This window comes from Delphinapterus leucas, chromosome 7 (genome assembly GCF_059928025.1).
Source record: "Delphinapterus leucas isolate spDelLeu-1000000601 "Yukka" chromosome 7, BTC_Dleu_Yukka2, whole genome shotgun sequence".
Classification (NCBI taxonomy): Eukaryota; Metazoa; Chordata; class Mammalia; order Artiodactyla; family Monodontidae; genus Delphinapterus; species Delphinapterus leucas.
Window position 1 is genome coordinate 84974095 of NC_143135.1, and position 23155 is coordinate 84997249.

Sequence of the window (23155 nt, forward strand, 5' to 3'; positions counted from 1 at the left end):
GAAAACAATAATGTGATTCATAGGGGTGTTTGGTGCTGCTGTATTAGAAAATTAACGATTTTTGTTGAAATTTATTGATCAAAGCAAGTCACATGGCCATACCTAACTTGAAAAGGAACAGTACTCATGAGTAACACATGTGGGGTGCCCCCCTTCTCTTTTTAGTAATGAATTGATTTTTTCCCCTTAATATCGAATCACTTTCACATCACTGAAATAAACATGCATGATTATGAGGTATTATTTAATTGTTTAATTTACTAATATTTTTTAAGACTTTTGCATCTATATGTTCTAATTAGATTGGTCTACAGTTACCATTTCTTGTTCTCTCCTCACCAGTTTGGTATCAGGGTTTTGTTAGCATTATAAAATGAGATGAGTATCTTTATGGTTTATTTTCTTCCTCAACTTTCAGAGTTTATATGGATTTTTGATATACTTTTTGTGAGGAGTTTAGGGCACAGTCTCTACACACAAGACCACCCTCACTTCTGACATCAGCTGCAAATTTGGGAGGTTCCCAAAACCCTGAGGTTCAATAATTTGTTAGAAATATTCATAGATCTTAACTGAAAACTGCTTTGCTCATGGTTATGGTTTATTAAGGGAAAGGATACAGATTAAGATCAGCTAAAGAAACAGTGTCCAGGAGGGTCAAACACAGAGCTTCCCTTGTCCTCTCTGGTGTTGTCAGGTCACATTTCTCTCCTTCCCTCATTAAATGACAGGGCACATAAGTACTGCCAGCCAGGGAAGCTCACACAACCTTTGGTGTCCAGAATTTTTATTAAGGCTTCATCATGTAGGCATTGCTCATGTGGATAATCTCAATCTCCAGGTTGATTGACCCAAACCCCTTACCCTAAGTCATACTGTTGCTATTTCTGGATTGGCCTGCTCCCTAAGACTATATGAGTTTGCCAGTCCCCTCCCTGAATCACATTGTTAGGTTATCCAGTATGACCCAAGGCCCCAGGCTAACAAAGACTCTCTTATCAGATATAACATTCTTAGGGCCCAAGGATATTACCTACTAGAAGCCAAGGGCAAAGGGCAGACCGGCTCTTTGGACAAGACCAAATTCTTTGCTACACACTTTCACATAACTGTCTTTTTTCTCTTATGGTTGTCTTCCTGTGATTCTTTGATACCAGATTAAGTTATAGGGATTCCTTTATGGAAAATTGGTTCTTTTGAATTTCTTTAGTTGTCTCTTATGAGATAAAAATAACAGACACTTATTTAACTGCACTTAAATTACTCTTTTTTTTTTTTTTTTTAAGAATAAAGGTTCTCTTCAGTTTGAAGACAAATGGGACTTCATGCGTCCAATTGTTTTGAAGCTTTTACGCCAGGAATCTGTTACAAAACAGCAGTGGTTTGATCTGTTTTCGTAAGTAATCCATTCATTCTACCTTTTTGATAACATAAAGGAAAATTTGGTGGCTATATTCAAATGGAATATTGGCTCCAGATTGGACTGTTTACCTGTTTGAAATTATTACTGATTGTGTTGGGGGTCCCCAAGACCACCCCTAGGTTCAGTGGTTTGCTCGGAGGACTCGTAGGACTGAACATAAAGTCATACTCACAGCTATGATTTATTACAGCTAAAGGATACAAAGCAAAATTAGCAAAGAGAGAGGTATATGGGGTCAAGTCTGGGGAACAGGCACAAACTTCCAAGAGTATTCTCCCAGTTGAGTCACACAGGACGCATTTAATTTCCCCAGCAACAAGATTGACAACATATGTGATATGCTGTCACCAAGAAGCTCTTTGGAGACTCAGTACCCAGGGTTTTTATTGGGGGCTGCTCACATAGGCAGCCTCTGCCTGGCATGTACCAAAATTCTAGACTCTCAGAAAGAGCGGTGTTCAGTGTAAACCATGTTGTTTGTACAAACAGGTTAGGCACAGTGAGCCATTCTCATCATTTCAGGAAAATTTTTTATCAGTGTAGGAAACTGTCAAACATTCAAGTTCTCAGATCCCAGCCAAACAGGCTTTTCTAAGGAATACAGTCTCAGATCTGTTATGTTAACTCTTAGCCTTTGGCCAGAATGTCTTTACAGCAAAACTATTACCAGTAGGACACCACCCCTGCCCCCATCCCCACCCCCATGTGCAGCAAGGTAAGACCAACTTGTAGTATTGATCTCAGTTATGCATTTTAGAGGGCCTAAATTTAGTTAGTTAAAATAAATCCCGCCAACCATGAGGTTTATCTTAGAAAAGCAGGTGGCTTTCTCCTTCAGTTTCTGTATAGACCTTTTACATGGCCTGAGGCATCAATTCAGGCAAAGCACAACTATGGCCATACAGTTGAATTCGACCTGAAAATTTTCCAGGGTTGAAGCAGTGTCATGATAGGGTACATACAAAAAGAAGTATAATTTCAGAGGACCCACATGGTACCCCTGGAAACAAAGAGTTTGCACTTTTTTAGGGTACTCCAAGCAAGGCATAAATTAGATAGTATGGGTTAACAGGGCCCTCAGTGTGTCCTCCCATGGGGCCTTTCACTTTAGAGTTCTCAGTCTAGTTCATTTAATTCAGTTCAGGCCTTGTTTTCAGACGGACTACCTGAAGGCCTTTCACTTTAGAGTTCTCAATCTAGTTCATTTAATTCAGTTCATGCCTTGTTTTCAGACAGACTACCTGAAGGCAATTAGTTCCAAACAGTTTGTTTATCCATGACACCATTTCATTTGCTTCATAGTGTGGATGACATTTAGAGGTGTTCTTTGTGGAAGGTGTAGGAATTGGGGCTGCTCGCAGCCATCTCAGAGTACTGCTAGGTGTGATTGAAGTTCAGCATTCAGTTTGAGTTCAAAGCACTCACAACAGCATGGAAAGCCAACACCAGGAGCTGGGAAAGCTTTCAAGAATACTTATGAAAAACAAAAATCATTCATGTCCTTCTCCCTGGTGCCTCACCAGGTGCTGAGTTTTATTTTTTCTCCCTTATAAAATCAGTGTGTCCCATTCAGTAATGAAAGCTTTTCATTTTTTTCCCAATCACCCAGAGCTGGAGGAGGAACAAAAACATTTTTACAGAAAAACATTTTTATACAACTTAACTAGAAAGACATATGTTTAGGAATTGGTCTGGATGAAATCCCAAATTTTCAAAAATTTTCATAATAAGTTTACATCACACCCCCACCCCTTTTGTCCTGACCATTTACCTAGTGAGCAGCCTGGAAAAGATCAGTTCCTTTCTGGAGATAGCTGTGTTTAATAATGAAGTTGCCTTACTAAGGTGTGTGTGCAAGGAAGGGTGATGCGAAGGTGAGGGAAAAAAAATCAGGTTATTAATTCATTGTTGAAAACTGCAACTAATCCGGAAAGCTGGACACAAGTCCGTAGCAGTGAAATATCCCTGAGAGGGGATCATGAATCCAGTCTGTAAGGAGCGAGTATGCTTTCTCCCAACTTGCAGCTTTTAGCAGTAACCACAAGTTAGGAATGCACTTTAGGTCTGTATATCTGATACAGAGGCTATCAGCAGCTTGATTTCAGATGGCCCCGTCAGAGAATGAGTCCTTTTCTGTGGGCATCTGCAAGTGATTCCAGCCAGAATCCATGACGTTTTCAGTTTATGGCTTCACAGAGGGTGTCTTAAATCTTCAGCAGTCCACAGGTCAATGTCCTGTTCACTGAGCATATGCCTGCTTTAGTTCAGCACAGCTTGTGTTGGGGTTTAAATAGCCCAATGTCAGACAATATCAGGTTTCAGCTTAGAGTTAGATCCAAGCAATTAGGATTTGTGAATTCAGGATTCCAAAAAAGCCAGTGACTTTTCTCGAGCAGTGGCAAAGCCAAGATGCTGCAGACCAGTCGTGTTCTAAGTCCAAGTGACAAGACTTTTCTAATCCCCTTTTATTTTGTCAGTCTTAGAGTTTAGATTAATCCACTCAGTAATATGCACATCATGCTGGAAAATCATCAGCCTTTCAGGGTCAGACATCTGATTTCACAAGAGCTCAGTAGCAACTAAAAACTGCTTTTTAAAACTCCAGAAGTGTATATCTATTTGGACATTTCTTATGTTTTCATGTTGTCTCCCTTTTCTCTGAGATGGTAATAAGTAGAAATAATAGTATCCATTATGGAGATTTATTTATTCTGTTTCCAATACTCAAACAGTTCAAATTCTAATCCTTTCGCCAGCAGTAAAAAGCAAGGAAATTGTGTCTCAGTAACTTTTAAAAAAAATTTATTTATTTACATTTTATTTTTGGCTGCGTTGGGTCTTCATTGAGGCGAGCGGGGGCTACTCTTCATTGTGGTGTGCGGGCTTCTCCTTGTAGTGGCTTCTCTTGTTGCGGAGCTTGGGCTCTAGGCGTGCAGGCTTCAGTAGTTGTGGCTCTCAGGCTCTAGAGAGCAGGCTCAGTAGTTGTGGCGCATGGGCTTAGTTGCTCTGCAGCATGTGGGATCTTCCCGAATCAGGGCTGAAACCCATGTCCCCTGCATTGGCAGGTGGATTCTTAACCACTGCGCCACCAGGGAAGTCTGTCACTAACTTTCTATTTTGCAACTTTTCCTGATTGATGTGATCCCTCTAGCATTTATGAAAGTACAAGCATATAATATTTTATATCTTTATTTATCATACATCCAGGTACAATAGCCAAAGAATACAAAGCCATCTTTAAAACTTTCCCTGCCTCTTTTTTCTTATTACAGATTTATTCAAACTCCTAGCAATAAATTTAGCATTTACAATATTAACATTACAGTTGCTGGGAGATCCTGACTGGAATGTAGGAGGCATGGAGAGGTTGCTGAAGCAGCAGTAGTTAGGCTGAAGAAACAGCTGGAATAGTTTCTTCTCCCTTGGTTATCTAAAACTTTCTCCAGCCTTGCGACCTAATGTAACTATTAATTCCTCTTGCTTGGAGGAGAGACCAGCAGAAACATTTAACATTTTTGGTCCACACGAAAGCTTATGTTTGAGAACTTTTGGGCCTTTTCTCCTCTTACTTGGAGGCAAGAACAAAAACCAAAGTCTTCATCCGTACTGGGCATTTTCTCTCCTCACTTGGGTCAGCATGGCCAAAGCAGCTAGAAGATTTAATGAGCCAACTCTCTTGGGGTTAGATCTGTCATTTTCAAATTTCATAGGTAACTTTTACCTTTCTCACAGCAGATAGCAACTCAGCTGCTGATTCATACCACGGTTGATTTCATAGCCATGCAAGTAGCAGAGGTTCATCATACTACCACTTAATTCTTCCTTTTCTCAAACAGTGCTTTCACCATGTTTAATGAATCCCACGTCTGACACCAACCATGTCAGTGGTCTTAAGACCACCCCCAGGTTCAGTGATTGTTAGGAAGACTCATAGGACTCAGCATATTAGTTGTATTCATGACTATCATTTATTACAGTGAAGGATACAAAGCAAAATGCAACAAAGGTGCATGTGGTAAAGTCCAGGGGAAACCAGGTACAAGTTTCCAAGCATCTTCTCCCAGTGGAACATATCTACTTAATTCCTCCAACAACTAATTGGGACAACACATGTGAAATGCTGTCTACCAGGGAAGCTTCTTTTTTTGTTGTTGTTAATATTTATTTATTTGGTTACACCCGGTCTTAGTTGCAGCTCGCAGCCTCCTTAGTTGTGGCAGGCAGGCTCCTTGGTTGTGGCACGCTGGCTCCTTAGTTTTGGCATGCAACTCTTAGTTGCGGCATGCATGTGGGATCTAGCTCCCTGATAGGGATCGAACCTGGGCCCCCTGCCTTGGGAGCGTGGAGTCTTATTCACTGCACCACCAGGGAAGTCCCCAGGGAAGCTTCTTAAAGACTCAGTACCCAGGGTTTTTACTGAGAGAGCTGGTCACAAAGGCAGCTTCTGCCTGACGTGAACCAAAATTCCACATCCTAGACAAAAAGCAAGTGTTGAACATAAATCAGATTTTTTACATAACAGTTTAGGCACAGTGAGCCATTCTTATCAGGAAATGGTGAGAACTCTCACAAAACCCAAGTTCCTATATGTCAGCCAAGGGCCAACCTTGCAACCATGTCTTCCTAAGGATAGTAGTTTCAGACTTAGTATAATTTCTGTGTGTGTGTGTGCACTAGTAAAATACTATATCAATGAGTTGAAGATGTATGACTGAATAATCTATACACATTAGGCTGCTGTGCTCATTTTTTCTCTTTATCACGGAAGAAAATAGTCTAATCCTAAATAACATAGAACTTGTTGCATAATATTAACTTATATCCATGATTCTGCCTTTTGAGAAATTAGAATTCAATAAGAAGCAGCTGAGACCTTTTAAAAATTTCATAGCGTTCATGTATATGTATATATTTCTTAAATTATTTGATTAAATGTATTTTATGAACAACGTATTGAATGTGGTGGGTTTTTTTGTTTTGTTTTTGCCAGTTTGTGTTAATAATATGGTTTATCATGTAGAGTAATGCTTATTCTCTGTGCATTCCTGATTGGAAAAAGGAGCATAGTGTGATGGTGTTTCCTGCTTAAAGTATACTTCTAAGCAGAAATAGTACTTGCTACAGTTAGTGGCCTCAGCACATCGTTTTTAAAAATCCTTGATCTCCTTGGAGTTACCCAAGGCTGCTCAATATGTAATCCTTTTAAGTTAAAGGATTCCTTATGTCTTATCATGCCACACCAAAATTATAAGACCTACATTAATTAAAATCTTTCCAAACTTTAGCCTATTTAGCCATATTAATTAATAACCTTTAGGTTAGTTATATCTTTCTAAATCTAAGGTACTAAAATAATGTTATGGTATTAAACTACATTTACTATTTGTTGCCCTTTTCTCATAACCTGTATCATTATTTTTCAGCGGGGGTACTGTTGGTGTTTTGGGTGGTTAAAAGATTGTTCTGCATACTGTGGCATGTTTATCACCTCTGGCCTTTACCCTCATAAACTCTAGTAGTGGATACTTTCTGTGTACTCCTCTCCCTACCCCTCATTACTGAAAGAAAAAAAGCTCTCACTTCCAAATGTCTGAGGCAGTACCTCCCTCAGTTGAGAACTGCTGCTTTAGATACATGTTGTTTGGTTTGACTCTGGTTTGTGAAATTGAGGCTAAAATTTAAAAATAAATTATTTTCAACTTGTGAGACTTTATTTTTAAGAAAATTCATCTTTACTACAAATAATTTTTTTAATGTTTTTCTTGTTCTTCAGCTGGTTTTTAGGATACCACTTTCTCCTGTTTTTTCTCCTATCTCTTGTCTACCTCATCTCAGTCATCTAAGCTGATCCATCCCTTTTGTGCCCGTTAAGTGTTGGTTTCCTTCAGAGTTCTGTTTTTTTCTTATTCTTTTACCTGAGTTCTCATCTATTTAAGCAATCCAGATTATTCTCCAAACTTCCATACCCATGTGACCTATTGTTTCCTGCATACTTAAGTTCCATAAGTACTCCATATTTAGAGTGATGAAAATCTGTTATTTATAGTCTCAAACCAAAAATCTGGAAGCTACCATCAACCTCCTGTTTTTTTACTCCTTCATATCCGCTTGATTACTAGATTTCATAGACTTTTAAGTACCTCTTGAATTTCTTTCCATCCCATCTGTCTTTTCCCCCCACTCTCTTGCCTGAATGATTACAGTAGTCCCGTACTTTCTTTGTTGTATCTCTAGTTATCTATTGCCACACAACAAATTACCCTGAAGATTACCAGCTTAAAACAACAAACATTTATTATCTTACAGTTTCTGAAGGTCCAGAATCTGGTTGCAGCTTAATTGGGTCTTTCTAGCTCAGTATCTCTTAAGAAGTTTGCAGTCAAGCTCTAGGCAAAAGAACTAGGCCTATATTCAACTAGGAGTGAATGATCTTCAAAGCTTACTCATGTGATTGTTGGCAGGCCTCAGTTCTTCACTAGCTGCTCAGTTCCTCACTGTGTAGAACTCTCCATAAAGCTGTTTACTGTGTGGCAGCTTGCTTTCCCCAGAGCAAGAGAGAGTGTTCCCAATACAGAAGTCATGGTGTTTTATAACATAATTTTGGAAGTTACAAACCATTATTTCTTTTCTTTTTTTTTTAATTGGAGTATAGTTGATTTACAATGTGTTAGTTTCAGGTGTACAGCAAAGTGAATCAGTTATACATATATCCCTTTTTTTTTTAAGATTCTTTTCCCATATAGACCATTTTAGAGTATTGAGTAGAGTTCCCTGTACTATACAGCAGGTTCTTATTAGTTATCTATCTTATATATAGACCTTCATTTCTTCTGTATGCTGTTGATCACACAGACAAATGCTTTGTACACTGTAGGAGGGAACTATACATGGGTATGAATGCCATCCAGGAGACGGGGATCATTAGGGGCCATCCTAGAGACTGTACCTTCAGAGGAAATAGATGATGCAAGGTTTAGAAGATAGCTCAAAAAGCATTCCAGTTATATCATTAGAGAGGAATAAAATGAAAGAGACTACTTTGAAAATGAAATAGTCAAAATAAGGACCTTTGAAATAAAAGAGCTAAATAAAAAAAGATTGAATTAGTAATACAAAAAATAAAACCAAAGAGTCCTCCCTGAATGTAGAGCAAAGTATGGAAAATTAAATAAAAATGAAGACATATTTAGGACAGCTTTAGAATTGGGCTAACTTATACTTAAAAGGGGTTCCAGAAGGAGAGGACAGAAAGTAGAGGAGAGAATATAGCCCCAAAGGATAAGAAGAAAATTTCCCAGGGCTGAAATCTTGTATCTCTCCCCCCAACCCTCCAGATCTTCATATTGAAAGTGCTAAAAACCATGCATACACATGTCCTTAATTTCAGAATTCCAAGGATAAAGAAAATCTAATTGTTGGAGGGAAAGTTACCTTTCAAGCGAAACAGACTGGCCACACTCTTTTCATTGGCCAAATTGAATGCAGGAGGCTGACGCAGTTTTCTTTAATATTTAAAGGGAAATTATTTTGAACTTAGTATGCTGTACCTAGTCAAGTTTTCAATCATGTTTAAGGCGAGATGAACATGTTTTCAGACAAGTAAGTATTTAGAAGATTTAAGGATCCTGCAGAAATGAAACAGATACCCTTTCCTCCACTATTACCAACACTGACCATTAAAGAAATTGAACTTTACTGAACTAAACTGAAAGAGGTACTCTTGAACTGGGAATCCTGACCATGAAATGAATATGAATAGAAAAAAGCAGACACCATCTATCCAAAACCATAAAAAAGTACAAATTGAAACATTTTAGCTTATAAAAATTGTCCCACAGAAACCAACTATGAAGTAGAAAACAAATACAGCACTCCGAACTGAGTTCAGTATCCTCACACAACTATGTGGGGTTATAAAACAAACTTGAACTGAAAATTCAAAAGCTAAGGAGAGAAATCAGCAAAAGTGGAGGAAATAATGAAATGAAAATTGAACTCAGAAAACAAATAGAACAAGACAAAATCTTATCAGAAATCGATCATCTCAGTAGATGAAGAAAAAACAGAGATAATCTTTCCAAAATAAAACAGAAAAATGAAAATATTATTCTTTAAACTGGTAAAGATCACCTGTAAGTAATCTAGCAGCAATATCCCAGTAGTAGTATGTTGGAAGCATTCCATTTAAATTGGGAATAAGAGCCCAGTCTCCCAGCCTCTCTTGGGAGAATGAGGCAGCTTGAGGGCTGTGGCTGAGTTGCAGTTGCTGGGTGACAAGTCGGAGCCGTGACAGGCATAATGGCAGAAACTGCTTCTCCACTGAAGCACTTCGTGCTGGCTAAGAAGGCAATTACAGCAGTCTTTGACCAGTTACTGGAGTTTGTTACAGAAGGATCACATTTTGTTGAAGCAACGTACAAGAGTCCAGAACTTGACCGAGTAGCTACTGAGGATGATCTGATAGAAATACAGAGGTATAAAAATAAGCTTTCCATCATTGGTGAGGAGACATGAAAGTGGCTTTTTTTTTTTTTTTTTTTTTTTGCGGTACGCTGGCCTCTCACTGTTGTGGCCTCTCCCGTTGTGGAGCACAGGCTCTGGACGCGCAAGCTCAGTGGCCATGGCCCACGGGCCCAGCCGCTCCGCGGCATGTGGGATCCTCCCGGACCGGGGCACAAACCCGTGTCCCCTGCATCGGCAGGCGGACTCTCAACCACTGCGCCACCAGGGAAGCCCCGAAAGTGGCATTTTTTGGCAGGACAAGCAGTGGGAAGAGCTCTATTATCATTGCCATGTTGTGGGATAAAGTCCTCCCTAGTGGAATTGGACATACAACCAATTGCTTCCTGAGTGTTGAAGAGACGGATGGAGATAAAGCCTGTCTCATGACAGAAGGGTCACATGAAAAAAAGAATGTGAAGACAGTTAATCAGCTGGCCCATGCCCTTCATATGAACAAAGACTTGAAAGCTGGCTGTCTTGTCCATGTGTTTTGGCCAAAGGCAAAATGTGCCCTCTTGAGAGATGACCTGGTTTTAGTGGATAGTCCAGGTACAGATGTCACTACAGAGCTGGATAGCTGGATTGGTAAGTTTTGCTTAGATGCTGATATCTTCATTTTGGTTGTAAACTCCAAATCAACTCTAATGAACACTTAAAAACAGTTTTTTCACAAGGTAAATGAACGACTTTCCAAGCCTAATATTTTTATTCTGAATAATCGTTGGGATGCCTCTGCATCAGAGCCAGAATATATGGAAGGTGTATGCAGACAGCTCATGGAAAGATGCCTACATTTCTTGGTGGAGGAGCTCAAAGTTGTGGATCCTTTAGAATCATGGAATCGTAACTTTTTTGTTTCTGCAGAGCAAGTTCGTAGTGCTAGAAAGCACAAAGCCCAGGGGATGCCAGAAGGTGGTGGGGCACTTGCAGAAGGATTTCACACAAAATTACAGGAGTTTCAGAATTTTGAACAAATCTTTGAGGAGTGTATCTTGCAGTCAGCAGTGAAAACAAAGTTTGAACAGCACACTATCAGAGCTAAACAGATACTAGAAACTGTGAAAAACATAATGGATTCAATAAACGTGGCAGCAGCAGAGAAAAGGGTTTATTCAGTAGAAGAGAGGGAAGACCAAATTGGTAGACTGGAGTTTCTCCGAAACCAGATGAACCTTTTAACATTGGATGTTAAGAAAATAATCAGGGAGGTTTCAGAGGAGGTTGCAAATAAGGTTTCATGTGCAATGACAGATGAAATTTGTTGACTCTGTTTTTGTTGATGAATTTTGTTCTGAGTTTCATCCTACTCCAAGTGTATAGAAAGTATATAAAAATGAGTTAAATAAGCACATAGAAGATGGAATGGGAAGAAATTTGGCTGATCAGTGCACCAATGAAGTCAATGCTTCAATGCTTCAATCCCAGCAAGAAATTATTGGAAATCTGAAGCCATACTTCCAGCTGGTATGCAGAATAAACTACATACACTGATTCCTTGCAAGAAATTTGATCTCAGCTATGACCTAAATTGCCACAAGTTATGGTCAGATTTTCAAGAGGATATTGTATTTCATTTTTCCTTGGGCTGGTCTTCCCTTGTCCATTGTTTCTTGGGCCCTACAAATGCTCAGCGGGTGCTTCTAGGATTATCAGAGCCTATCTTTCAGCTTCCCAGATCTTTAGCTTCTACTCCCACTGCTCCTACCAATCCAGCGTCACAGGAAGAACTCATGGTTACCTTAATAACAGCATTAGCTTCTCTTACGTCTAGAACTTCTATGGGCATCGTTGTTGGAGGAGTGATTTGGAAAACTGTAGGCTGGAAATTCATATCTGTTTCATTAAGTATGTATGGAGCTTTGTATCTTTATGAAAGGCTGACTTGGACCACCCGTGCCAAGGAGAGAGCCTTTAAACAGCAATTTCTGAATATGAAACTGAAAAACTGCAAATGATTGTTAACTTCACAAGTGCCAACTGCAGCCATCAAGTACAACAGGAAATGGCGACCACTTTTGCTCGCCTGTGCCAACAAGTTGATACTACACAAAGACATCTAGAAGAGGAAATTGCTAGATTTTCCAAAGAAATAGATCAATTGGAGAAAATATAAAACAATTCGAAGTGCTTAAGAAATAAAGCTGTTCAACTTGAAAACAAGCAGGAGAATTTTACTAAGCAGTTTCTACATTCAGGCAATGAAGAAGAATCTTAACAATAGAGATTGCTTTGGTGATCATGATAGGAGAAAATGGAACTTGGAAGATTGGGACAGTTATTTTTATGAAGTGACTTTAAATATGAATTCTACTAACTATACCTAAATAGCAAATCCTTGAGTAGATCCTGGTATTGATCTATCTCAGGATGTTTGCATTTCTGAAAAGTGTTGTGATGTCTCTTTTAGTTTTAATTTTGGGTAAAGAAAAATCCTTTGATATGTGAAAATGATGAATTAGTTTAAAGCAAAATAACCAACTCTGTGACCCCTGAGGGGTGGGGCCTTTCTCTTAATTAGGGCTCTCTTTGTTTTTGATTCTGAAAAACTCTGCTTCCTGGCATCCAGTAGTTAGAGAATGCTCCTTTCATCTTCTTTCTCAAAACGAATTTTTGATGCCTACTTCAACGGGAATAGTCACATTTTTGTTTTATAAACTGCATTGCTCTAACCACAAAGGAGTGTGGAAATGTTCTTGAGTGTATTATTTATGCAGGTTACAATCGCTTTTGCCATCCTGGCAGGCGTGTAAACCACTAATAAATAATACTGTTTTTACTCTCTCTTATTCCCATTAAAACTGATGTAAAACAGTAAAAGAAATAAAAATAAAATGAATAAGACAAAGTATCTGCACACTTCATTTTAATTTCCTCTAGGTTTAGAAATTTGTTGCCATAGAATTGTAAGTAGTATGCTTATATTTTATATGTGGTCATATCTCATTTTTTAAATCCTTAATCCTACATATTTTCTTTAATATCCATATTAAGGAGTTGATCCACTTTATAGGTCTTTTCACATAATCAAGCTATAAAAATTACTTTGATATGATACATCAAAACGTATTGGATCCAACTGTGCAGTGCTTAAATGCTAAGGAGTTCATAGCCTTTGATGCGTATATTAGACAAAAAAAGCTAAAAGTGCATGGTCTAAGTAAACCTGAAGAAAGTAAAAGGAGGAAAGACAAAAAAAAGACAAAAGACAAAATTAATGAAATACAAAATAATTGTGAATAGAGAAAAGAAAAAGGTAAAAATTTGTTATTTGGAAAGAGTAATATTTATTCCATTTTTATTATTATGTTTATAATTTGCTTCCTTATTAGTGTTTTCTTCCTGGTTTCTTCGATTTATTTTGTCCTTTGATTTCTTAGTTCTTTTATTGAATTCTTAATTTTAAAATTCTTTTTAATATTTTTCTTTACAATGAAAGCTTTCAAGCTACACATTTTTTCCTTAATATTGCTTTTATTGTCACCATAGTTTCTGTGGTATTCAGGGTTTTCCTTTTTATTTCTTTCTTACAGATTCTATTTTTTAAAAAATTTTACTTTAGTTTTTGGCTGCGTTGGGTCTTTGTTGCTGTGCATGGGTTATCTCTAGTTGTGGCGAGCATGGGCTACTCTTCGTTGTGGTGCGTGGGCTTCTCATTGGCGTGATGTCTCTTGTTACAGTGGCTTCTCTTGTTGTGGAGCATAGCTCTAGGCATGCAGGCTCAGTAGTTGCAGCACGTGGGCCCCACAGCGTGCAGGCTTCCGTAGTTGTGGCACATGGGCTCTAGGGTGTGCAGGCTTCAGTAGTTGTATCACGCGGGCTCAGTAGTTATGGCTCTTGCGCTTTAGAGCACAGGCTCAGTAGTTGTGGTGCACGGGCTTAGATACTCCATGGCATGTGGGATCTTCCCGGACCAGGGCTCGAACTCGTATCCCCTGCATTGGCAGGAGGATTCTTAACCACTGCGCCACTAGGGAAGTCCCTTTTTTTCTTTCTTGATTGTTAGTAATTTTTGTTTTTCGTTTTCCTTTAATCCATGCATTATCTAGGAGCTTAAATTTCTAGATAGTGAAATTTTTAATTATTTATTTATGGATTATAATCAGAGAAATAGCCTATAAAATTATCTTCTTAAAATTTTGTATGTATACATGTGCTCTTAGGAAAAAAATTATATTTTTGTGAGTTGCAAGAATCTCTACCTAATAAATCATAGCCATTAATTGTATTTTTTTTGGCTGTGCCATACGGCTTGTGGGATCTACGTTTCCTGACCAGGGATTGAACCTGCGTCTCCTGTGCTGGAAGGCAGATTCTTTACCACTGGACCACCAGGGAAGTCCCCAGAATACCTATTTTTTGCACCAGGGTCACACTATTTCTCTTTTACTCCCTGTTTAACTTGAGGAAGTTGAAATACTTTGGAATATTTCTTACCTCTTCTTCTCTCATCCCTTCTGTCTGTCCTCTTGAAACCTTTAAAAAGTTTTTACTTCATCATTCTCCCACTCCCCAACCCCTTGATTTTTCTAATATAGTTAAGTATTTAAAAAGAATTCCCTGGGGGACTTCCCTGCTGGCGCAGTTGTTAAGAATCTGCCTGCCAATGCAGGGTACACGGATTTGAGCCCTGGTCCGGGAAGATCCCACGTGCTGCGGAGCAACTGAGCCTGTGTGCCACCTGTGTGCCACAACTACTGTGCATGCACTCTAGAGCCTGTGTGCCACAACTGCTGAAGCTGTGCGCCTAGAGCCTGTGCTCCACAACAGGAGAAGCCACTGCAATGAGAAGCCTGTGTGCAGCAACGAAGACCCAACGCAGCCAAAATAAATAAATAAATAAACAAATAAACAAAATATTTTAAAAATAAATAAAATAAAAAGAATTCCCTGGGACTTCCCTGGTGGTCCAGTGGTTAAGATTCCATGCTCCCAATTCAGGGGGCCTGGGTTTGAACCCTGGTCAGGGAACTAGATCCCGCATGCTACATCGAAGATCCTGCACATGGCAACGACAATCCAGTGTGCTGCAACTAAGACCTGGTGCAGCCAAATAAATAAATACATAAATAAATATTTAAAAATAAATAAAAAGAATTTCCCTTAACAGCATGTCTCTTTTTAAAAACACTTAGTTATGGGCTTCCCTGGTGGCGCAGTGGTTAAGAATCCGCCTGCTAATGCAAGGGACACGGGTTCGAGCCCTGGTCTGGGAAGATCCCACATGTCGCGGAGCAGCTGAGACTGTGTGCCATAACTACTGAGCCTGTGCTCTAGAGCCCGTGAACCACAACTACTGAAGCCCACGCACCTAGACCCCATGCTCAGCAACAAAGAGAAGCCACCGCAATGAGAAGCCTGCGCACTGCAACAAAGAGTAGCCCCCACTCACCGCAACTAGAGAAGGCCCGTGCACAGCAACGAAGAGCCTACACAGCCAAAAATAAATAAATCTTAAAAAAAAAAAAAAAAGACAAAGTGCATCAACGAGAAGTACATCCAACTATATGAGTAAATAGTAGAAACGTGTTGAGTAAAAAAATTATTTGAAAAAATTATTTGATATAATTTCTATAACGTTCAGAAACCCTCATAGTATGTTGTAAAACTTGAAAATAAAATGACAGATTCAGGCTTAGTTACTTCTGGGGATGGATGAGAGAGTAGGATTAGGGAGAGGAACATAGAGGTCTTTAAGGGTATTATCATCATACAGTCCTCAAGTGTATTATAATACATTCCTCAAAATGTGTATGAAAATTGACCAGGAGACTTGACATGTTCTATTGTGTGGTGGTGAGAAGTATTGTGTTTCAAATAAGAATGTATTGAAGATATTCTTCCATGATGTAACAACATATAGGAGCACCTGGAGGTTGAGGAAAGGGAGCTGGAGAAGATGTATTGATCACAAGTTTGACTCTTTCCTGGGTACCCAACTCAACACCATTCCCTCTTGCCTTATGAGACTCAAGTCACGTTTGAGCCCTTCTGACATGTACCTGCAGTGGGTACGAGTAGGCAGGGATACTAAGGTAATCCTATTTTGGGGAGGTATGGAACTCCTTTGATGGGTGGCTTTTGCTCTAAAACTCTTAAATAGCTTTACCAAACTTTCTTAGAACTGCTGTGTAGTCTAAGACTCTTGCTACCCAACCTTCATCCTTCCTACTCTTCCCTACAGGGATCAGAACAGCATTGTGAGCTTATGTTTTGCCCAGCTTCCTGTAGCTCACTTCCCATTGTCCCTCACAGGCATTACCCTCAATCAATCTCTCTTGCATGTCTGATCCCATCTCTTTTTTGGAAAACCTAAACCACTGCATGGGTCAATATGTGTGAAGTGCTTGGTACATCGTAAGCAGTCAATACATGCTAGTTTGTGTTATAGTAAATTAAGTAAGAGATGATGGTAATTTTCACTGTGGTAGTGGTGATGGATGGAAATGTCCAAATTGGAGAGACATTTAGCTGATGGATACAATAGGACTGTGATTGAATTATAAAAGGGTTAGTTTGCCCAGTTTCTTGCTTATCACTCCCCACTTCACACTTGACAGCCAAGCCACATTGATTTGTTAATAGTTCACTGCATACACCCTAGTGATCTATAGTTCTTTACTCACATTGTGACTTCATAAAATATCCTTCCCCCACCCTCTTTTGCCTGGCAAAATCCTACTTGTTCATTGAGATAAGCTTAGGAATCAACTCTTCCAGGGAGTCTTCCCTTTTTCTCTTTACTAGTCACTTCCATCCTTTCCTTCTCCTTGGGTTCCTAAACCATCTTATGTTTATAGGCTTAGTAGTCATAAGCATTGAAATATAATCAATCTATTTTTGTATCAGTTTCTTCTTTTAGACTCTAGATTTCTTTAGCCACGAGGTGAGATTGCAGAGGTATTACAGGGGTCAATTAACCATTTTGTACTTTATTCAAAGAGCAATGGGAAACCGTTGGAGGACTTGAAATATAGAGGCAGTAAGATGTAATTTGAGTGTTATGATGATCACTTTAGCTACTGTTGGATGGATTAGAGGGGTGCAAGAGTAAATTAAGGGAAATGGTTTGATGTGGGCTCTAGAGCCCAATTGCCCATGTAATTGCCATATACTAGCTGGGTAATCTTGGCAATGTTACTTAACCTTTCTTTGCCTCAGTTTCCCCATCTGTAAAATGGCAATAAAATAGTACTACTTCAGGGTTGCTGTGAAGGTTAAGTGAGTTAAAACAGCTTAGAATAGTATTTGGCATATAGTAAGCAGTTAGCTGTTACCTATTATCTTGTTATTTAACAGATATTTGTGTGCTTACTACATCTGCTCTGGGCCAGATACCACTATTAAGCCGAATTTAACAAATGATGAAAGCAAGTTCAAATTAATATGCAGACAGAACTTTAGATTATAATTATGTCCCTAAGAATCTGAATGTAAAACAGACTATTTGGCCATTGTTATGATGTTACAATTCTAGAGATATTTTTTGGTTTTTTTGACATTTTTTATGGTAGGGGCTCTATAAAGTACTGGGGAACGTTTTTTGAATAAAAGAATCCCCAGTATAAGACTCTATCCTTTTGTTATGTTTCCCTGCTCTACAATATAGTAATTAAAAAATTCTCTCTGTGAACATGTATTAATATTAAATATATTTCTATAATGAATGATCTTTGGGTAAAATATGTCAGATTTATAGTTTAAAGAGCTTTTGTTTCTGTTTATTTTAAATAAAGGGGGCACAGTGGTAATTGATGTGTAAATGTGATGAATGTATGGGGGAAACTAGGAATTTTGCTGTAATGGTATTTAAATTACAAATTTTCTAAAAAAGGATAGTTTATATATATTGTGTTATATATTAAAGGATTTATACTTGTCTTTGCACAAGAAAATATTGATAGTATTTAACTTTGGGAGTCTGATTGGGAGATCCTTTTATAATTTAAAAATTTAATCAGTAAGTGGCAAAGATTTAAGGAAAGCAATGACAAAGAAAATAGAAGCAAATGTTTATATATGAGGTGGCTTACAAAGAATGCTTGGTTCATGTGAATGGATTCAAGCACCCTTGAATGGTCCATGGAAGGGTGTCCATGGTCCATGGAAACTGTATTGAAACAGAACAGAGTGCTTTGTTCTTTTTCCAGTGTTAATGTTTGTTTACCTGCTTTATTTTTACAGGGATGTACATGCAGTCTGTCTCTGGGATGATAAAGGCCCAGCAAAAATTCATCAGGCTTTAAAAGAAGATATTCTTGAGTTTATTAAGCAAGCACAGGCAGTAAGTTTTGCATCTATATATTATTTAAGACTTTACTCAGAGAATATCGTATTTTCTGGTTTTGAATGTAGGGCTTCCTGAAGTAATTTTAAAATATCACATTAACTTTTTTTTTTTCACATTAACTTTTGACACACTTGGCTAAATAAATTTTTTAATGAAATGATTGTCATTTGTTGTTTTTACCCCCCTCCCTCACTGACATTTCTTTCAAAAGAATATATTATTATCCTCAATTAAAATGTGCTATAAAAAGAATTTCATTTTTAATACAATCTTTAGAAATCCCCACCACCATTATTTTTTGGCCACACATCAGTTCACATAAATCATTTTTTTCCTCACAATTAATACTTACTCTTTTCAAGCTGACAGCAGTTTTCTTCAATTCTAAATACTTCTCCGACTGTAATTCTTGGACTGTCCTTTGCATTGCTGCTGCTGAGCTGAAATTCAGCACTCTTGAGTTGATGATATGTATAAGTGTTTAGTATTATTGAAATGAAGATACAGCTCATTTAGGCATTAGGTCAGTTATGCAAGAGCTAGTTTGTTTTTGTCTTTATTAACACCTTTGTTTTTTGGGAAAAATTAATGCAGAGGTAAAGTATTATTTCAGATCAACTCTGGCATCACTAATGCATCCTTTACCACTTTGGAGAAGGGCCTAAAGACATGAGATTATTTTCCTTTCTATAAAATGAAGTTTGAAAACTAGAGAGCTAGAATTTGTTATTCTTTATTTGAAATTTTACATCATTGTCTTGTACAACATTAGTAAAAGTCTGTTAGAAATCTTGTTGAATATTAATAAGTGTTAGCAGTTGGAAATTAAAAATGAATATATAACTTAAAGGAAGATACTGAAATTGAATATATGATTGGTATATATTTAATTCTGTTAGTAGCCACTACCATGATAAAATAAGAATGATGTCACATTGGATGTTACTTACAAAATGAAATGTTTTATTGATGACACCATTAATTCTGCTGTCTTGATCAATGATTGTTTAAAAATTAGAGTTTTATAAGGAAATTTTTTTTTTTAGGAAATTATCTTTTAATGAAAATAAATCATCAGGTTTGCTTAGAAAAATTAAATGTTTCAATGTCACAGTTTAATCAAAACATACATTTTTCTAGAACTGATTTAGGAAAACAGTTTCTGCTTGCATTGGAAAGCATATCAGCTTATCTGTTTATGACTTTTGGTGAAGATAAATTATGTTTATTTCAAATTGATAGAGCATTATTCCTTAGTTTCTGGAAATGGGCTCACAAAGAATCATCTTAGAAATATACTTCACACTAGAAAACAAAGTATGTTCAGGGTTTGGAATGATATTTGGAACGATCCAGGAAAGTTTGGAATGTAGACCTTAGCAAGAACTTGAGGATGGGATTTAGTGCCACTAATTCAGAGCAGTTAAATTGCAGGACTGGCAGTGCCAGACATGGGTGTATAATTTTAAAACATTTAAAAACTTTTAAGAAGATCTAGCTTTGTGAGTTTACTAGTCAATTACTAGACTAATTGAGTTTATCCTGTTAGGAAGGACCAAATCTCCCAAATAGGACAGTGAGCATTAAAATGTTTATTATAGCATTATTGAAAATGATGAAAAGAAATAAAAATAAATATGCAATGCTTGGAAAGTTATTAGGATATTGAATTTTTTCTTGTTTTGTTTGTTTTGTTTTTAAGATTAACGTAACCCTTCTATTTGTATTGGGTTGGCCAAAAAGTTCGTTCGGGTTTCCTGTAACGACATATGGAAAAACCTGAACAAACTTTTTGGCCAACCCAATACATAATTCTGTGGCTTAGCAATTTGGGCTAGGCTCACCTGATTTTGCCTGAGCTTATTAATATGGCAGCAGTAAGGCTCTTCAGGGACTGGATGGTCTAAGAGAGCTTTTCTCATATTCCTGGTGTTTGGTACTATCCTGGCTTCCCTCTGGGGCTTTTTCCCCCTCACGTGGTTTCTTGTTCTCAAGGAAACAGTCTTTTTGGTGTGATAGTGTAATCTTGCAAATCTCTTCAGGTCTTGGCTCAGAAGTCTCACAATGTCACATCTACAGCATTTTGTTGGTCACAGTTAGTCACAGGACCAGCTAAAGTCCAGTGGTGGAGAAATAAGACTAGGAGCTTTAAAAAAAAAAAAATTGAGATATAATTTACATACCAAAATTCACGCTTTTAATAAGTGTATAATTGTGTGTGTTTTAGTATACTCATAAAGTTGTACAACCATCACCCACTAATTTTAGAACATTTTCATCAGCCCATATAGAAACTCTGTACCCATTAGCAGTTACTTCCGCATGACCCCCCCCCCCCCCGCCACTTTGGCAAACACTAGTCTACTTTCTGTCCCTATGGATTTGTTTATTCTGGACATTTCCTATAAATGGAATCCTACAATATGTGGCCTTTTATGACTGACTTCTTTCACTTGGGATAATGTTTTCAAGGTTCATCTATATTGTAGCATTTAGCACTATTTCATTCCTTCTTATGGCAGAATAATATTCCATTGTATGACTGTGCTGTATTTTGTTTACCTGTTTGTCATTGATAGACATTGGGTTCTCACTATTTTTTGTCTGTTTTGAATAATGCTGCTGTGAACATTTGTGCACAAGTTTTGTTTTAGGTATAATTGACACATAACATGATACTAGTTTCAGGTGTACGACATAATGATTCAATATTTGTATGTATTGCAAAATGATCACCACAGTAAGTCTACTTTCACATCCGTCACCATATGTAGTTACAAATTTTTTTCTTGTGATGAGAACTTCTAAGATTTACTCTTCTTAGCAACTTTCAAATGTATACTACAATATTTTTTTTTTTTTTTCGGTACGCAGGCCTCTCACCGCTGTGGCCTCTCCCGTTGCGGAGCACAGGCTCCGGACACGCAGGCCCAGTGGCCACGGCTCACGGGCCCAGCTGCTCCGCGGCATGTGGGATTCTCCCTGACTGGGGCATGAACCTGCGTCCCCCGCATCGGCAGGTGGACTCTCAACCACTGTGCCACCAGGGAAACCCATACTACAATAGTATTAACTGTAGTCACCATGCTGTACATTACACCTCTGTGACTTTTTAATTTTTAAAATTTATTTATTTATTTATTTTTGGCTGCATTGGGTCTTCATTGCTGCACGTGGGCTTTTCTCTAGTTGCGGAGAGCAGGGGCTACTCTTTGTTGTGGTGCATGGGCTTCTCATTGCGGTAGCTTCTCTTGTTGTAGAGCACAGACTCTAGGCACGCGGGCTTCAGTAATTGTGGCATGCAGGCTCAGTAGTTGTGGCTTGTGGGCTCTAGAGCACAGGCTCAGTAGTTGTGGCGCATGGGCTTAGTTACTCCGCGGCATGTGGGATCTTCCCGGACCAGGGCTCGAACCTGTGTCTCCTGCATTGGCGGGTGGATTCTTAACCACTCTGCCACCAGGGAAGTCCCCCTAATTTATTTTTATAACTGGAAGTTTGTACCTTTTGACCCCCTTCACCCATTTTGATCCCTCTCCTCCCCATCCCTCTGCCTGCCGATCACCAATCTGTTCTCTGTATCTGTGAGCTTGGGGTTTTTTTTGTTGGGTTTTTTGGGTTTTGGGGGGTTTGTTTTTTGATTCCACATGTAAGTGAGATCATAAGGTATTTATTTGTCTTTGTCTGACTTATTTCACTAAGCGTAATGCTCTCAAGGTATCCATGTTGTCACAGATGGCAAGATTTCATTCTCTTGTATGGCTAAATGATATTCTCTTGTGTCTATATACCACATTTTCTTTATCAGTTCATCCATTGTTGGACATTTAGATTGTTTCCATGTCTTGGCTGTTGTAGATAATGCTGAAGTGAACATGGGGGTACATATATCATTTTGAATTAGTGTTTTTGTTTTCTTTGGATAGATACCAAGAAGTGGAATTGCTGGAAAATATGATAATTCTATTTTTAATTTTTTGAGGAATCCCATGCTGTTTTCCGTAGTGGCTGCACCAATTTACATTCCCACCAACAATGTACAAGGGTCTCCTTTCTCCACATCCTCAACAACACTTATTTGTTGTCTTTTTTATAATAACCATTCTAACAGGGATGGGGTGATATCTTATTGTGGTTTTGACTTGCATTTTTCTAGTGATTAGTGATGTTGAGCATCTTTTCATGTACCTGTTGGCCATCTCTGTGTCTTTGGGAAAATGTCTATTCAGATCCTCTGCTCATTTTTTTTTTTAATTAGTTTATTTATTTATTTATTTTGGCTGCATTGTGTCTTCGTTGCTGAGCGCAGGCTTTCTCTAGATGTGGTGAGCAGGGGCTACTTTTCGCTGTGGTGCTTGGGCTTCTCATTGCAGTGGCTTCTCTTGTTGTGGAGCATCGGCTCAGTTGTGGCTTACGGGCTCTAGAGTGCAGGCTCAGTAGTTGTGGCACAGGGGCTTAGTTGCTCCATGGCATGTAGATTCTTCCCAGACCAAGGATCAAACCCATGTCCCCTGCATTGGCAGGTGGATTCTTAACCACTGTGCCACCAGGGAAGTCCCTCTGTTCATTTTTAATCAGAATTTTTTTTTTTTTTTTTGCTATTGAGTTGTGTGAGTTCTTTATATATACTTTGCATATTAACCCCACATCAGATATATGATTTGCAAATATTTTCTCCCATAGGTTGCCTTTTGTTTTGTTAATGGTTTCGTTTGATGTGCAGAAGCTTTTTAGTTTGATGTAGTCCCATTTGTTTGTTTTTGCTTTTGTACCTTTGCTTTTGGTGTCAAATCCAAAAGATCATCACCAAGACTGGTGTCAAGGAATTTGCTACCTATGTTTTCTTTTAGAAGTTTTATGGTTTCAGGTCTTATGCTCAAGTCTTTAACTCATTTTGAGTTAATTTTTGTAAGATAGTTGTCTAGTTTCATTCTTTTGCATGTGGC

The 23155-nt window shown here is 38.3% G+C and overlaps 1 protein-coding gene and 1 pseudogene across 4 annotated transcripts in view; both read left to right on the forward strand.

The window, feature by feature from the left end:
- Nucleotides 1-23155, forward strand: part of CUL5 (cullin 5) — a 96844-nt gene that overhangs the window by 16447 nt on the left and 57242 nt on the right. For 3 of the 4 annotated variants that reach the window (XM_089915510.1, XM_022561611.3, XM_022561613.3), the window contains 2 exons: nt 1287-1396; nt 18107-18206. In XM_089915510.1, the coding sequence (XP_089771636.1) occupies nt 1326-1396; nt 18107-18206 (171 nt within the window). In that variant the 5' untranslated portion in view covers nt 1287-1325. Of the gene's footprint in view, nt 1-1283; nt 1397-18106; nt 18207-23155 lie in introns of those variants that run through there. The other variant, XM_089915512.1, reaches the window with a different exon arrangement.
- LOC111168075 (mitofusin-1-like) lies at nt 1405-15779 on the forward strand (annotated as a pseudogene).